Source organism: Nanorana parkeri, unplaced genomic scaffold (assembly GCF_000935625.1).
Source record: "Nanorana parkeri isolate BGI_ZX_2015 unplaced genomic scaffold, ASM93562v1 scaffold5, whole genome shotgun sequence".
Taxonomy (NCBI): Eukaryota; Metazoa; Chordata; class Amphibia; order Anura; family Dicroglossidae; genus Nanorana; species Nanorana parkeri.
In genome coordinates, this window is record NW_017306273.1 from 3,491,067 (window position 1) to 3,509,092 (window position 18,026).

At 41.0% G+C, this 18,026-nt stretch overlaps 1 protein-coding gene across 2 annotated transcripts in view; it reads right to left on the reverse strand.

Annotated features, from left to right (window-relative positions):
- The window catches only part of TP73 (tumor protein p73), an 88,969-nt gene that overhangs the window by 44,703 nt on the left and 26,240 nt on the right, over positions 1-18,026 (reverse strand). The window contains exon 1 of one of the 2 annotated variants that reach the window (XM_018576893.1): positions 15,848-16,012. The exons of the other annotated variant lie outside the window; for it this stretch is intronic. Coding sequence (XP_018432395.1) covers positions 15,848-15,883 — 36 coding nt within the window. The 5' untranslated portion in view covers positions 15,884-16,012. Of the gene's footprint in view, positions 1-15,847; positions 16,013-18,026 lie in introns of those variants that run through there. 2 annotated transcript variants of the gene reach the window in all.

Genomic DNA, 18,026 nt, shown 5'->3' on the forward strand with positions numbered 1-18,026 from the left:
AAAGTCTTTAGCTGTCTGACATCGCACACTGACACTTCACAGACATTTCTTTCAAGTCCTACAACGGATCTCTCACATAGAAAGTAGGGACTGCCTCGTTAACTGTGAGTTATTGCTCTGTTCTCCAGTTCAAACAGCGAGACTCAGTGAAAGTGGAAAAAATGTGGAAATATTAGATGCGATCGCTATCTCCCTGCCATGCACCATTTCACCTTGTACATATTGGCCTCGGGTTGGTTTTCGGTGTCATTTTCCTAAAGGAATTAATACAGACATTAAAAAATATATTTTTTTTAATGTTATCCAAGATTTTCTTTATCAATATCAGGCTCAGACTAGCAATATGGCAATCCGGGCTTTTGTAAAATGGGCTTCTAATGTATTTATGACAACATGGACTCCTCAGCTGGAGTCCGTTCCATTTTATTGAGTCAAAAAATGTTTCACTTTGGTATATGCAGACCAGAGGGAGATTTATGAAATCAAATGACCATTACCGTGATAAAGGCTGATTTTCTGTAACAATCCCATTTTGATTCGTAAATTGCAACCTTGGTCGGCCAGAAATAGCACCGTGACAATAAAAATCTGTAGGCTGGCCATATTCAGTATGTAGCAACATTTCGGCAATTTCAACAACCTTCCAATGAGCTGGAATTGAAATCCTAACCAAGTGAAAGTGGAAATACTGTATAATTTACTTAAAAACATCCCCTGAAAATCGGGGGTCGTCTTATACGCGGGGTATACAATGTGAACCTTTAGTTCGTTTGGGCCAAGCTGGCCAAAAACGAACGTCCCTAATCTGTCAGCCCGCTGGATGTGCGGTAATACTGTATGTACGGTAGCTTCGGCTACATACAGTATACCGCGCTGAACCAATCACGGCGAGCGATGTACATAACCTCTGCCAATCCGAGCAGGCTTTGTATTCATTAATAGAATACATCGCTCGCCATGATTGGCTCAGCGCGGTATACTGTATGTAGCCGAAGCTACCGTACATACAGTATTACCGCACATCCATGGGTGTATTTAAACAAAATGGCTGGTAGATAAGACCCCATCATGGCTCCAGCAAGAAGATGGAAATATGAAGCCTCGGAAGGGGGGGTAGTCTTATACGACGAGTATAGCCCAAAACCTATGTTTTAACTGGAAAATTAGGGGATCGTCTCATACACCCAGTCGCCTTATACGCCAGCAAATACGGTAAGTGGTATTAATAGACAGCCAGGAGATGAGATTTAAAATCGTTTTCAGCAAAACTGCCATAGTTTTTTTTTTCTTTTCTATTTTAATTGATTATTTACAATTACCTGTAATGAGACAGTCAATTTAAAGCCCAGATTGATCAATTAGATACAGGTGAACAATTGAACTTGTAGGTGGGAGATTTCTTGTTTTTAGGCAACCACTTTTCGATCATATTATCAATTCTCGGTTGATAAAAAGTGGATAAAGTTTCTACATTTATAGTCAGCATTAGCCTAGATGCACCTTGATGCAAAGACAATAATGCACAGTATATATGTGTAGACATTCAACTTCTCCCGTCCCAATTTTTAAAACAAATGTAAATGCATCTAATCTTATGGGAAGAGTTTTGTTGAAATAAATTGCATGGTGACAGGGTCTCTTTAAAATCCCAGGCTTCAGGCCAGTCATATATGACCTCAGGGGTCCCTGTTCTACCAGTCTGATGGTGGTGGTGGTGGTGGGTGGTCCTTTCTTGCACTAAGCAGCACTCAAGTAATGATCCCAGGCCAGCGTGATGACGGCTTGGGATCAAAGAAAGTTGGTTGAATGACTCTGGCCTTAAAAATCACAAAATACATTACCTACAATTGTCTACTGCGATCAAAAATTATTGTACTGGATTTGTAGAAAAAAGTATGACTAAGCTCAAGTCACATAAACAATCCAAAAGTTACTGTGGTCCATTTAAAGCTATTTATGGAGCGCATAAAAACACCCATGGAAGTCTGGGGTCATTACTCTACTTGAAAGGCTATTGCTACGTTTATAGTGTTTTACATACATGTGCTGAACACTGTACCATGTGCGGGTGGCGGATCCAAGGAGCAAATAGTAATACTGTTTTATTGGGTCAGACTATATAATAATCTTTTTTTCCTTCCACAAGCCTAAAACTGGGGATTCCTAAAGGCGCTAGCCATAATCAGGGTATAAAATGTAACTCCAACTGGCAAACGGTTGTATCATCATCAGTAGGGATGCATCGATACTGATACTAGTATCGGTGCTGATACCGACTATTTGGGCAAATACTCGCCCAAATGCTTCCGATGCTTATCCCGATACCGGAACTTTCTAGTATCAGGAAGCCGGGTAGAGAGTCATCAGGGAGCATGGAGCTGCCTTCCCGGCCAATCAGGAAGCCGGGGGGGCGGGTAATGACTCAATTGGCCAGGAAGCAGGTTCCATGCTCCCTTGCCCAGGTTCCTGATTGGCCGGGAAGCTGGCTAATCAGGAAGCTAGGCGGCGAGTTATTACCAGCCCGCCGGGCGCGTTGCCTGGCTTCCTGATTGGCCAGAAAGCAGGCTCCATGGTTCCTCGTCCTGCCAGTATCGGTATACAGTATCAGCGAGTACCAGGAAAAAAATATCGGTACTCCTACTCGATACCGAAAAACCGCTATCAGTGCAACCCTAATTATCGGTGATGAAATTCTTCTATTATGAATTTGAAAATAATAGTGGATATAGAGGAGATATCACATAAAAATGGCAGTACTGCTTTGCCCATATTGGATATTGATACTTTTTTACTATTGTGTTGGTTTATACATATCCGGAAAAAAAGGCACCACCTGGATTTAGCTAGGCACATAGGTCAGAGCCTTCCATTGGATAAGTGTTATGATCTGGGGTTGCTTCAGTTGGTCAGGCCTAGGTTCAGCAGCGTTATGTGACCCAAAAAATGAGGTCAGCTGCCGACCTGAATATACTGAATGATCAGGTTTTCCCATCAATGGATTTTCTCTTCCCTGATGGCACATTAGGCATATTCCAAGATGACAATTCCAGGATTCATTGGGCTCAAATTGTGAAAGAGTGGTTCAGGGGGCATGAGACATCATTGTCACACATGGATTGGCCACCACAGAGTCCAGACCTTAACCCCATTGAGAATATTTGGGATGTGCTGGGGAAGAATTTACACAGTGCTCCGACTCTCCCATCATCACTACAAGATCTTGGTGAAAAATGATTGCCACTCTGGACAGAAATAAATCTTATTACATTGCATAAGCTTATCGAAGCGATGCCACGGAGATTATGTGCCGCAATCAAAACTAAAGGTGGTCCAATGAAATATTAGAGCGTGCGACTTTTTATTTTTTGGAGATTTTTTGGTGCATTTATCTTTATACACTTCCATATGCTTTAAAAAAAGCCATAAAAATAAGTGTGTCTCAAACATTGTCCGTGTCTGCAAATAACAGCTTGAGCTCATTTAAACTCTCAACTTTTTACCTTCCAGTCAGTATAATTCACATGGTTTGTTTGTTATGGAGCCGTCAGCCAGTGTTTGTTTAGCGCTAGACTCGACAAGACGGCTAATCATGCAATTCTTTTGCGTTTTGTGCCTTGGTTAGTTCTCATCCCCTAAAATGTAGCTTCGTACGCTGGACACACGGTAAACAATTGCTCATCTATGGTGTTTAATACTAGTTCACGTTAAAGATGTTTATTCTTATTGCAGGTCATACATCAGGAGGTCTTAGGGGGAACATTGTCATCTGGTGGTCACGGAAATGTAGAGGACAAACTCTGAAAGGCTTCCTGTAAACAACGCCAGGGAACCGGGCTGGGTAAGTACACCCAGACCATCGCAATCAAATTTAAAAAATATATTATATCTTACGGATATGTAGCATTCATTGGCTGTTGCATGATAAAAGCACAACGCCAGACAATTTGTTTTTGCGTTAGAGTGTCGAAGAGTTACAATATCAGTTAGGCTTTTATTGCTTGCTTGTATTACTAGTTACTGAAGCCTTTCACCTGGAACTTCAGCAAACTTGTAATATTTATTGATAAATTCCTTTAAATTCTGCTAATCTCTGTGACCCAATTGGGGAGACTTCCCTTGATATCCTATGTCTGTGATCAGGGCCGTCCTTATGGCAATCACTGCCTGAGGCCATTTCATTTCAGGGGGGGATGGGCTTTTGGTCTAGGCCAGCAGTAGATGCCAGACTGCGCTGTTAGCTGCTCTGTCTCGCGTCCTGCCCCAGCTCACTGATTGCAACCAGTGATGTCAATGAGCTGGGTGGGACATTAACTCTTAAGCAACCTGGGACACTGTAGCAGTCTCCTGTCACCCCCCCAACAACTGGCCGCCCCAAATGAGATGCCTCAGGCTGCTTTATTATAGGGTCAGCCCTGCCTGTGATGCCTGCAATGGGCCAAATATGGTGGGTGTGGTTGACACTGGACCAGGAATAATAAGAAAAAAAAATTAAATTTTTTTCCCCATTACTTCCTGTGCTGACAAACACCTCCTTGTCTGTTCTTAGCGAGGCATCTGCCATCTATGGCCAGTCTAAGTCTCTTCTCTGTGGCAATATCCTTCTGTGGTCTTTGGAAAGCCACTTCTGTGTCCCTTCATGATTTAGTTTTAATATGTCACTGAGGCCCGACTTTCCCTGACTCCATAGCTAAGCTCCAACAACTGCCACACCTCTTGGCCATTGAAAGTGCCCTTAGTGGCCACTGAGGAAGCCTCATCGGACAGAGGATAAGATGTTAGTAGGACTTGGCTACAAAGTCAGAGAAAAGTCAAGTCCCAGTAACAAACTGAAAGTAAATCAGAGAGGGGCACAGAAGATGCTTTTAATGCTTTTTGAATGTAACAGCAGGCATGTTGCAGTGTCTGCCCATAGGCAGGACAGGTTCAGATTTTCCTTGTATATTGTAGTAAAAGGAAGGGATGAACACAACACATAAACAAAATGGAAAAAAAGTTTATATCACAACATGCCATACAACTGATTTTGTTCTTAAATAGTAATGTTATTTCAACAAATTGCTGTCTATATATAGCAACTGCTCTGTTACATCACTCCTACTACTGTTGCTTCAACCACCCGACACCTGCTGCTAGAATTTATTTTCTACACCTTATCTCTTGGGAAATTGTGCGGTTTATAGAATGGTTTTGCTTAGTCTGGAGAGGACTTTCATTAAAAGTCATACTTCACATGAATCAATAAGGCCTATGTACATATTACTAAATCACATTACTATTTTGTGTCAAAAAATATCCTTCCAGGGACCTTCCCTGATCATGTTTCCCCATGATAAGCTGCACTGCTAACATCGCCCAGAATCTCGCTTCTTTTACCCACTGACATAAACATTAAAGTTCAGCTAAGCCATGCACTGGTGTTTATTGCATGTTCACACAACACGGGTGCTGGAGGTCAGTTGGCTATGCGGGCCACGATACCACCTGCTTTGGTTATCCATAAAAGCCTTTCCCATGATGGACACAAAATGCTTTGTTGGCAAATCTCCAGGAAGAGCAATGATTGGGACCTGCTACAGTTGCTTTTGCTCTCCCATATTATAAGTGGGGTGGTAGTATCTGCTCGTCTCCTCCCATAATCTGACTACTCGTATAATCCTTTTGGGCAAAGCTGACCTTGCAAGTTTACATTTAAGCAAATAAATAGGAAATATTTAATTTAAATATTTGACGCCATGCACTCGTATACCAAACATTAACCTTTAAAACAAGAGCAACAGCCTGCTCCGGGTGTATGTAAAATAGACCAAAATAGTAAGGAGATCAGATTAAAAAGACTGCAGAGAATTGTCAAACTAGAAGGACGGGACCATATAGCTCAGTTAGTTATAAAAAGGATGCCAACAGGTATACAAGACAGTGATGGACTTTCTTAGGTGAAATCCCAGCAACAAACACTCATTGGCTATTTTATTAGGTACACCTGGTCAGCTGCTCATTAACACATATATCTAGTCAGACAGTCACATGGCAGCAACTCAATGCATTTAGGCATGTAGACATGATCAGGCTGATCTACTGAAGTTCAAGCTGAGCATCAGAATGGGAAAGAAAGGGGATTTAAGTGACTATGAATGTGGCATGGTTGTTGGTGCCAGACGGGCTGGTCTGAGTATTTCAGAAACTGCTGATCTACTGAGATTTTCACACACAACCGTCTCTGGAGATTACAGAGAATGGTCTAATAAAAAGAAAATATCCAATAGAAGATTGGAAAAACGTTGCCTGGTCTGATGAGTCTCAATTTCTGCTGCAACATTCAGATGTTCTGGTCAGAATTTAGTGTAAACAACATGAATGGATACATCCATCCTGCCTTGTATCAACGGTTCAGGCTTGTCGTGGTGGTGTAATGGTCTGGGGGATATTTACTTGGCACACTCTGGGCCCCTTTGTACCATTTGAACATTGTTTAAATGCCACGGCCTACCCGAGTATTTTTTCCATCCCTTTATGACCACAGTGTACCCAGCTTCTGAGGGCTACTTCCAAGGGAGACAATGCACAATGTCACCAAGCTAAAATCCTCTCAAACTGGTTTCCAGAACATGATAACAAGTTCACTATATTCAATGACCTCCACAGTCACAAAATCTCAATCCAATAGAGCACTTTTGGGATGCGGTGGAACGGGAGATTTGCATCATGGATGTGCAGCCGACAAATGTGCAAAAAATTTGAGATGCTATCATATCAATATGAACCAAACTCTCTAAGGAATGTTTCCATTTACTATGCCATGAAGAATGAGGGCAGTCCTGAAGACAAAAAGGGGCTCCAACCCAGTACTAGTGTACCAAAGTGTACCTAATAAAGTTTCCAGTGAGTATATGCAGCTTGAATGTAATAACTGGCACATTGCATTAAATATGCAATACAAAAGTAGATTGTAAGCTTTCAAGGGCAGGGCCCTCCTAACCCTCTGGTCTTGAATTGCATTTATTTCGTAAAGTGCTGCACAAACTATTAGTGCTGTATAAATCCTGTGTAATAACAATAATTTCTCTTTAAGTCTGTTTTTTTTTTTTTTCCATTCTTAAGAATATCTTTTTGGAGATTGTCCATCATATAAATTGCTATCATTAGAGCAATGCACAAAGAAAAAAAAAAACAACACTTTCAAAGTGCCATCAGATAATGTGTGCAGAATTAGTCACTGTGAGTGGATGTCCTGTCTTATCTTGATAGAACACTCTGTGGAGACCTGTGTAAGCCGCCCCATATTTGCTTTCTAATTATCCTTTAATTGACCTGGGTGGGATAAGTGTCTCCAACCCACGGGCTACAATTTACAAAGTTATTTATCAGTAAAAGTCATTGCAGGCATTATGACTGTCTGTAGACGTCAACGCCATAGGAGGAGGTCACCCTATCCCTCAAGTATCTGCAGGTTTAAAAACTGCAACGTGCATTTCAATCTGTAATCTTGAAATCTAAAAAGGTGCCAATGGACGTTGGATCATGATTATGTGGTCCAGCCAAGGACAGTTGGATCAGAAGGTAACTGCAGCCACAATTCTCCCACGTTCTGCCTTAATTTTAGTGATCAACACAGAGTAGCCATTAGGGACATATTGTATTACTGAAGCTTATAGGCATACACATTATTAGTAAGTAACTCTGCTGGGGTTACACTGTTATATACAAAATATTTGCATGTTTTTAGTGCCCTAACCTAACAATTGTGACCATATGCATATAACTTTATTTGTGCTGATGACAGAGAAAAACATTTGGACAAAATAATATACAAAGAAGAACCTCACGTGGCTAATGGTAGATCCAACCTTGCAAGCCATAGAAGAGCCGATCCTGTTGGCAGGGATGGTGGGAGCACCTTATAATGGTCATAGCAGGTATGAAGACGCGTGAATGCGGCCCGTTGGTGGTGGAAACCCCTCAATGGTCACAGCAGGTGTGCAGACCTAGGAATGCAACCCAGTGATGGGGGGAAACCCTCAATGGTCACAGCAGGTGTGCAGACCTAGGAATGCAACCCAGTGATGGGGGGAAACCCTCAAAAGGATATCACCAGCACACCATTTAAGTGAAATCAACAAAAGTCCATGAAGTATTGTCATTCCAGTACTGGTGACATCCTTTTGCAAACTTGTATATATTCACTGCGCCATCCGTCACTACGAGCACCCACCAGGTTTTCAAGGAACATCCTATACCGTTAATGAGTGCAGCAAGATACCTATATATAACCGCTCCTAAAGGGCACAGCGGGTGTGCAGACCCCGGAACTCAGCACAGGCATGGTAAGAACCCCTCATAAATCGTTACAGCCGGTGTGCAGACCCGGGAACTTGGCACAGAGATTTAACCAAGAGTCCCTGAAAGAAGTAAAATCCATCAGGTGATCTAAAGCCAAATTCCTGCTTAGGGGTGAAAGACAAAACTCCAGTCTCCAGCAGCTGTTTAATATATAAAAAAGCAGCTCCGGCTGCTATACTCACTTCCTCTCCAGGGCAGTCCTCCGCAGACTCACTGTCCCAGCAATGATCATCTTCAGGTTAAATGACACCTAGCGCCCTTTCAACTAATTCCAGTGAGCCCAGGGTGTCAAATCTCTACCCAACTCTACCCCCCTGAAATCTCTGGACTTTCTGCAGCATTTAGGTTCATCCCACCACAAGAGAAAGAAAAGGGCAAATATGATGTCACAGGACCAGAAACACCTGTAAATAAAAGGTAGGTATATTGATTTCTTTTTTTGGCAAGATCAAGGAGTTGAGTTTTATCTCTCCAGTATCAACCAAAAAACAGTTTTAGATGGCCTAACCATTTAAGTAGAGGTCCTGCAATGTAGAACCAACTCTCTAGAACTTAGCAAAAAGGCCCAAACCCTTGAACACAAAGTAAAGACGGTGACATATAAAGATATTCATTATTATGTTATCCCTATTTTTATTCTTAAAAAAAGGACAAATGGATACTATTCCATCTGCAGTAACCAATAACAACCATTCAGAAATCATCTTTCACCAAAAATTTGGTGACAGATTTACTGCACCTAAAGTTGGCCATACAAGGATTGATTTTCAACCGCTTCCTGATGAACTGGACCAAATTTAATCCCAGTGAGACCTTGCCGGCACCATCCAGCTCCACAGAAGCCAATTTTTCAATAGACTTTTGTTAAATGAGCAATGTAGACAATTGTCCACGTAACAGTGACTGCGGCCAATCAGCTGCAGTCACTTTTTAGGGCTTCATATGGCATGGAAGATTCCTCTAACTATGCACACTAGCATGGGTGGGGGGGAGGGAGCAATTTTTCTCGTTCAGCCAAATCTAAGATGGGAAATCTAATACAGCATTGTTGCCCTCTCTCTATCTCTCTACCTTGTCACTTAGAGTCCATATTATAAGCAGATATATTTTATTAAAGCAATTCAGCTAATTGGGGAACCCACAATGATACAAGCTTCAAGTTCAGCCACACATCGACTATAGGTTCAGTGCAGAAAACGGGCAATCTCAGGGTGCACAGTTGACAGGTCCACTTGAATTTGTGCTCCCAGAATAAAAGAGACAGCTGTGTAATTTTTGGGAGTTGTTCCTGCAAGCAGATGAGATGAGAGCTGTCCCAACACATTATGCTGCATTCTTTAAGACCACAAGAATTAATGTTACTAGCTATGTCAATAGGTATTTTCTAATAGATGAGGCCATGACAATCAACTCTTTCACGGCATAGATTCCTCTTCCTACAGAGAAACCACTGTTGTCTGGAACTTTAACTTTTCCTTCAGCTAGAAAATAATATAGATACAAATGGAGGAGTTAAAGTGGAACTGAATCCAAAAATTTTCATTACAGAAGAGAAACTCAAAGTCACTTCTGCAATGAAGGTTTCTTACCTTCCTCCTTACAAGATGCTCAAGAGGTCAAACGCCAGCAGAACCCGTACAAGCTTTTTGATAGCTGTGCCCCAAAAATCACATCACATGTTGAAGCTTCGCAAGCTCACCAGCCAACCACTGATTGACAAACTAAACTGTCCGCTCAGTCCTCGAATTCACACCTCTGGCTTGTGGGTTGCTTTGCGAGGATCAGAACAGTCTGCTAAGTGCCCAGTATCTGCGTCAGTATGTGCAAGGCCTAATACTTAGAGCCCCTTGATCATACAATCGAAGTCATACCTAATGGTTGGTCCCCATATGGCACTCTTGTTTCCTCTAGGTAGGATACTGCACAGCAGTGCTTTATGGGGGAGTACATGGCCATTCTCCGGTACACAGGAAGTAGGTACTGCAAGATAATTTGGGGGGATGGAGGGGCTTCTACAGAGATTTTGAGGGCAGTTATAAAGCATATCTCATATGTACTTGCATCATATGATATTTTTCTAGCACTTTTGTTTTTTTTAAGGATGGTCTACTTTGTGGTTTGGTTTGTACATATTTTCCTGAACCCTTTACAAAAGAGACAGATATTATTTTGTAGCTTCCTAATGTGTTTAGCTCTGAGTGTCTCTGCTGAGAAGGTATGTTTATTTCCGTTACCCTGGGCTACAGATCGGCGCTTGCTCAGCTCTATTGTATCCTTGCGAGAAGTGTTGTGACATATCTTCTGAGATCATAAACACCTCAGCTAAAGGACATGAAGAAGTTACCAAAAAAGAAAAAATCAAAGAGAAGCAAAATAGAATGAACTGAGTAAACCTATGAAGATCAGAGGACAGTCAGACATGACAGCACAATCTGATCATCAGAATTTGCCTTTAAGGGAACCCATACTAAATAGATAATTATAGGGAATGCCATTGCCAACATCCTCCTAAAAATGTTAGGTGGCCAGCAACTACGATGACCATCTAACGCCAACACTATTGAAGTCAATGACTCTGAATCTGCATGAGAACCATCTAACTTATGTTGCCAGAAGACATGGCTGCTTCCATGTTTCTTGAAGCACAGATTTTCTCTCATGCTTACCAATGTATGCATGGAAACCTTTTTCCTAGATCGACATGTCAGCCTTTCTTTACCTTTTTTTTTAAAAGAATTATTGTATCTAAATGTCACATTAAATTAGGATGATCCGCAAGCTGGTGAAAGTTTGTAATAAAAGAATAAAGGATATGGCTTATTGGTCAGTATAGAAAAGCTCCTATACATTGGTGGTCAGTAGAGAAAAGCTCCTATACATTGGTGGTCAGTGAAGAAAAGCTCCTATACATTGGTGGTCAGTGAAGAAAAGCTCCTATACATTGGTGGTCAGTGAAGAAAAGCTCCTATACATTGGTGGTAAGTATAGAAAAGCTCCTATACATGGTGGTCAGTGGAGAAACACCCTCTTACATTGATAGTCAGTGTAGAGATGCCCCCATACATTGGTGTTTCGGGGAGAAATGCGCCTGTACATTGTTGGTTAGTGGAAAAATGGCCCTATACATTGGTGGTCAGTGGAATAAAAGCCCCCTTGCACTGACCATGTACATTGAATGTCAGTGGGAAATTACCATTACATTGGCAGTCATTGCAGGTGGGAGATCAATCTGTCATTGTACACTGCTCAAGGGACTCCTAGCAACTATTGGAGGACCCCTAGGGTTCCATGCAACACTGGTTGAGAACGCCTCAGTACTCAAAAATCATCAGACATGTTTGGCTTTTTTGTGATTTTGTACTTAAAACGAGTCTGTCTCATAGACAGCAACCATTGCTGACTTAGGTGTGCAGATACAAGTTCCAGGACTGCCACCCTGATCTTACCATTACTACCTCTAGAATCACTGGCTAGGAACAACGAAGTGCATATCTGATGTCTTGGTACTTCAATGGCTGCATAGTTTAAGTCAGTGTCTTAAGGATGAAGATGAAAATCCCAGAACCTGCACCCTCACAAACAATCAGCAATGGTGGCTCCCATACATCTATCATGTCAGATTCTCTGTCAAAAAATTCTTCACACAAAAGCCATTATTGTGAGCTGCAGTAAATCCTCCCCGCGGACATCACTGCCACCTCAAGAGATGCATCACCTGCTGTTCTGCCGTCTTGAGATTCTGCAAGGGAAGGATCAGCTCGGTGCTGACTGCTCAGGTGTATTTACAGAACAAATGAGCATAGGAAGACGTGCTGTCAGAAGGTGGAGGGACACCGCCAGGAAAGAGATTGAGCAGCATTAACAGAGAGAGGCAGTCTGACACCAGAAATCAGGACATAACACCATTTTTGATACAGCCAGAAAGAGACTGAATGAGGCACTACACGTACAAACCCATGCATGAAAATGTTTGAAGGAAGAATTCATGATTTTCAGCTTTATGAGATAGATAGATAGATAGATAGATAGATAGATAGATAGATAGATAGATAGATAGATAGATAGATAGATACAGTTCAGGGGTTACCAGTGAAGGGTTATGTTAATGCTAAAGCACACAAAGACATTTTACAGAATTGTGCGCTTCTGACCTTCAGTGATAACAGTTTGGTGAAGGACCTTCTCTGTTCCACCATGACTGTGCCTTGTACACAAATCTAGCTCCATAAAGAGATTGTATGATGAATGTGATGTGCAGGAACTCAAGTGTCCTTTACTGAGCCCTGCCCTCAACTTTACTGAACACCTTTGATATTATTTTGAACACGAATGTGAGCCAGGTCTTCTCATCCAACATCAGGACCTGACCTAAGAAATGCTTTTTTGGCTAAGTGGGCACACTCCAAAATCTTGTAGGAGGCCTTTTCAGAAGAGTTGAGGCTGTTCTAGCCACAAAGGAGAGCAACTCTATATTAATACACATGGTTTTGGAATGGGACGTCCAACAAACTCAAATAGGTGTTATTGTCAGGTGTCCATAAATCTGTGGCCATACAGTGTACTATGCAAGAACAATCTGAGAAAATATAATTAGAACAAGCACCCAAATTATCAGTGAGGTTTTGACTAAGGCCCAGTGGAACAAAAAGCTGAACTCCAGTTATATAAAAGAGCCATATTTAAGCCATGGTTTATTAAAGCGTTGTAAAATGTATTGTTTACTAGTACCCAAAACTCCCTTGATATCATCATCCTGTAATCCTCTGTACAGCAGTTCTAAAAGTGGGAATGGCTGTGCTTTATACCAATTGGGCTCTGTAGAAGTACACAGACTCAGAGGAAAGCAATTTGATCTCATCAGTGTACTGCTGCTCCTTCATTGTCCAATCACAGGCTGGGGTGGGACCTTAAACATGTTGTATTGCTTGATTGCAGAGCAGTCTGCCGTTTAGAACATACCTGTGCGGTATGAGGTGTCTGGTTCACAAGCCTGGCTGAGCCGAATTAGAAATCTTTTGGCAAGTGAAATATCTCCCATGTTTACTTAGCTCTGTATCTGGAGTCTAGCTAATGTTTGAAAGAAGAGCTGACCAAAGAGCCACAGGCAACACAATACCGAATAAACCTTACAAGTAAAATGGTTGAAATGGTTGATAACCAGATCTTTTAATTTAGTTTTTTTATGACACCTGTTAATCTTTCCCAACAGTACTATCCATGGAAAACAATATATATGATTTAGCATGCAATGAATGTAATAAATAAAATAATATACCGTCGGCTACTCAGTCATTAGTAAGTCATCCTCTTGTCCCTACCAGTCAATATCAAATTAGAGGTCTATTCATTTTTTCACCCCAGATTCATACAAATTTCACCTGATTCACACATTTTTAAAATGGGATTCAATTGGAAAAATGTGTGAATCCTGGGTAGAAGTTTGGGAAACAACATTTATAAAGCTATCCCTTATTGTTACCCAGCCAGTGTCCCACACTCATTCAGTCTGTCACAATATAGCGTATCCATTTACTGCATCATTTAAAATATCATTCCTTTTAGTATGTTTATTATTAATTTTATCATGTAATAAAAAAATAGGTTGATGGGATAAGTGTTAACTATCTACATAGAAGTCTTTGCAAAGTGCAATTTCCAGTAATTAGGGTGAAAAATTCAAGGTGGGCACTTTCCTGCAGAGGAACTTTTTTATGACGAGTATTTACACGTGCAATCATGAGCTAATTCATTAAAATAACATGTTTCCAGAGCGTGAGCCACAATGTAATACAAAACTGGGAGCAGCCATTATTTGTTATTATCTGCAGGGTCCAGACACAGAGTAATATCCGGAGCTCCTGAGTCCACACAACTTTCTGCTGTAGTGCAAAACTGATAAAGCAAAAAAGTGTATTTTTCAGGGTCTACTCTACAACGCTGATTCTGTCACTGGTGGGACTAGCTTGCTTCAAATAAAAATAGAGAAAGGACTGTTTTTAAAATCTACAATTCGTACTAGTGGTTTAAATAAAACACACCGCGCAGCATTATTTACCGCTATTCTTCAGTGACGTGAAATGTTAACAACTTTATCAGGTAAATACATCCAGCAGACCATCTATGATGGCATGCAACTAATTGTTTATATGTTATTTTGGGGATTCTACAACTACAAAAATAAACCAATGATGACGACTGCAAAACAAAAAAGTAAATATTGAAAAATCCAGAATCTGTAGACTGATTGCGATGTTATTAAAGTGACACTAAACACAAGAGTTGAATCTTAAAAATACATCCAATTACCTTAACTAACTTAACAGCAATGTATCTTATTTGTGTATCACTCGGCTGTAGATCCTCCAATCATCTCTGAATTGGTGCTGACACTGTTCTTCCTCCTGGAGGGGGGCTACTTTTGTTCCCCATGGTCCCTTTGTGTGTTGAAAAGTAGTCACCGCTCCAAGCTCGCTCCTGTGGTGGACCACAATCTCACGTTTAGTTTACTAATTTGCATTGAGATTGTAATCCATCACAGGAGTGAGCTTGGAGCGGTGACTACTTTACATCACACACAGGGACCATGAGGAACAAAAGTAGCCACCCTCCAGATGGAAGGACAGTGTCAGCACCAATTCAGAGATGATTTGAGGATCTACCGCCGAGTGATACACAAATAAGATAAAGTTTTGTTATTAGTTAAAAGGTACCTGAATGCATTTTTAATATTTAATTTCTGAGTTTAGTGTCACTTTAAACCTATAGTAAGACAAACCCCTGTCTAGAATAAATATTACATAATTTGGAATAACGGAATAAATGTAATTGCAAATGTTTAAAAAAATAATAATAATTACAATACCTCCAAATGAACCCTGCAACATTATTTATTTTTAAGGAATAAAAAAAATGGTATTTTTTCTTTATTTATATCTTTATATCTCCATTGCATATTACAAAAGCATATAAGCAGAAATAAGTAATACATAAAGAAGTATCTAGCTTTTAGCAAATGTTCACCTTTTGCTAATGAAAAAAACAACCAACCACCTTTATAAAGAACAAAGATGAAGGACATGCCCTGTTTATAATTTCAGTGTAAATATGAACAGCTAGCAAAGAGCAAAAGGTACAAATATTTCAGGGACGTGACCCCATCTCACTTCATTGTGACTGTCGCAGTCATGAAACTGATCCCAACAGAACCACTAATTTTCTAATCTTAACGCATGGCAGGACTTAAATAGCAACAGGTGTGAAAGAAGCAGTAAGAAGTGATGGGAATGGAGCTCACAGGGGTTTCAAGGTTGTTTTTCTAATAAAGATACAAAAAATATATATGTGTCCAAGGAAAAAATAAATATGCATATACATTCGTTTAAAAAGATTGAAAATATATTTAAAAAAAAAAAAAATTAGTTAACAATAAAAAATAAATAAAGATATATATTAACATAGAATTGAAAAAATACTCCTTTTTTTAATCCTTGCATTTACTGGTCTTACCTACCGTGTATGGCTGCATGGGGTCACTTATATATAGCATTTTAGTCTTCACGGAACACACGTACAGGGGGTAAAAGTCCCAGCACTGGAGTCATGGGGTCAGATGCGTAGGTTTGGGTAGCAGCGAAAATGTGCAAAGGCAATACAGGTGGGCGACGCAGTGCATGGCTCTCGGAGGATGCTGTGGTACATGTAAGCAGTTTGTTTGAAATTTCTCTTTTTTTTTTTTTCTCTCTCTCATCTCCCTAGGTTCTGTCAACTAGCTGCATCCAACAACAAACTTGGGCCCTCCCCTTTCCCCTTTCCTCATGACTATTCATTAAAAGCACCAGGCAGGCCCAGGCTTGCCCAGTGTTGTATTGGACTGCACCAAGTATCCCACTGAGGGGGAAGACAGGGCTCCTTCTATTATTATTAAACCCTGCCTGTTTTAATTCCGTAAAGCTGGATTTTGGCACAGCAACAGGCTACCTCGTAAAAAACGCCCAACTGCAACTGTATCAGTGATCGCGGAGTAGAAGGAAGAGGGTCAGGATGAAGAGGCCATAAAAACTTGGTCCAAGTTCCAATGTGCTATCGTTAGGGCAACATCAATTAGTCTCATCTGTAACTTTGCAGAACAGTAAAACCTGTGGCTAATTCTCTGGTTAACCTGTATTATACTGTTGACATATCGCATTTGCTAAGGCATTAAGCTACTCTTGCAAGGTATTAAGACTCAAACAACGTATCTCCGAGACAAAGAAGAAGGAAAAACAAAATTAAATGTGTGTGTGTGTGTATACATACCTGTACATACACCCTCACATTTATAAAGCCCAATAGAACGGTCAGTTTAAAATCAGCTAAATATATGCAGAGCAGTGTGGTAACTATAGGCATAGCAGCCCAGGTGGCTGCTATTGGGCCTGGGGATGGAAGGGGGTCCCATTAGGTTGCTGTTAATAATTCTAATCCCCTGTAAAGTCTACAATATAGAGACTACTTCAGATGCACTAGAGAAGTCTTTGGGATCTTGGCATCATTACTCACAGCACAGAGAGGGATCATCAAGAGCTGGGGCCCATCACATTTTTGCTATGGGGCACCATTAAGTTTAAGTGTGGTGCTACTTTTTGTCTACATGGTTCATATGGAAATTGTCCTTGCACAACGTCCAGGCTCACATGGTGCTGGACGCACCCCAACACACCTAATCCTAAGCAAATTCATGGAAATTGTCCTTCGCCAGGTTTTTATTCCATCAAAACAGGTCAGTACGTTCTGCATGTGTAACCAATGTGTTTTGAGCATCAAAATGGGACCGCTTCACCGGGGCTTTAAATAGGTTGTTGAAGGTGGTGGTTGGACTCAAGAAATACTTGGTGGAGGAAAAGAAAATAGATCAAATAGAGTAGCATGTGTTTGCAAGCTCCGGAGCAGCTTGTGATGTTGCTGGCCTAAGATTTGGAGCCTGATTTACCAAAGGAGTTGGGAATGTTGAATATTCACTTCACTTATCCATGCAGACTGCCCTAGGTAACACCTGCATGTGATGCAGAGTCTCCATAATTAAATAAACCAAAATCCGATGAATAAAATAGGCTAAGCATGGACAGTGAGTCTAGGGAGAAGAGGAAAGATAATGCTGGACGTCCTTCAGCCAGGAAATGTGGTGGACTCTGCCAGACTTACCACAGCTTCTAATGCACATTGTAAGAAGCTTACAGTGTACAGAGAAATCAGAGTAAGCAACCCGTACAGGAGAGGAGCCGGTACAACTGGAAGACTGAAGGGAAGGCAGAAGTTCAGCTTTAAGCCTCAAACATAATACCCAAGTTCAAGAAATGTTTAACATATTCCAGTTTCTCTTTTTAGGACATGACATTATATCATGAATAAATCACAGTCACAATCAAACGCTGCATGCGAATGTGGTTTTATTTTTGTCTCTTTCACGAGTTTTGTCTGGTAAGTCGTAATAATTCAGTGCAGAGATCCTTCTCGGCAGGGCTGGCAGACCCCAGTAATTAAGACTCTCTTATGGCGTCACAGTGTGAATGTTACAGCTGAGGGAGTGATCAAGCTGCAATCAAAGGCTTGGCTTGCCCTGTAATTAGTATTCCACCCTCCACCTGATCCTTCTGCCTTACATTTGCCAGCAGTGACAACAAAGTCAGGAAAGAGGGAGGAAGCCAAGCCGT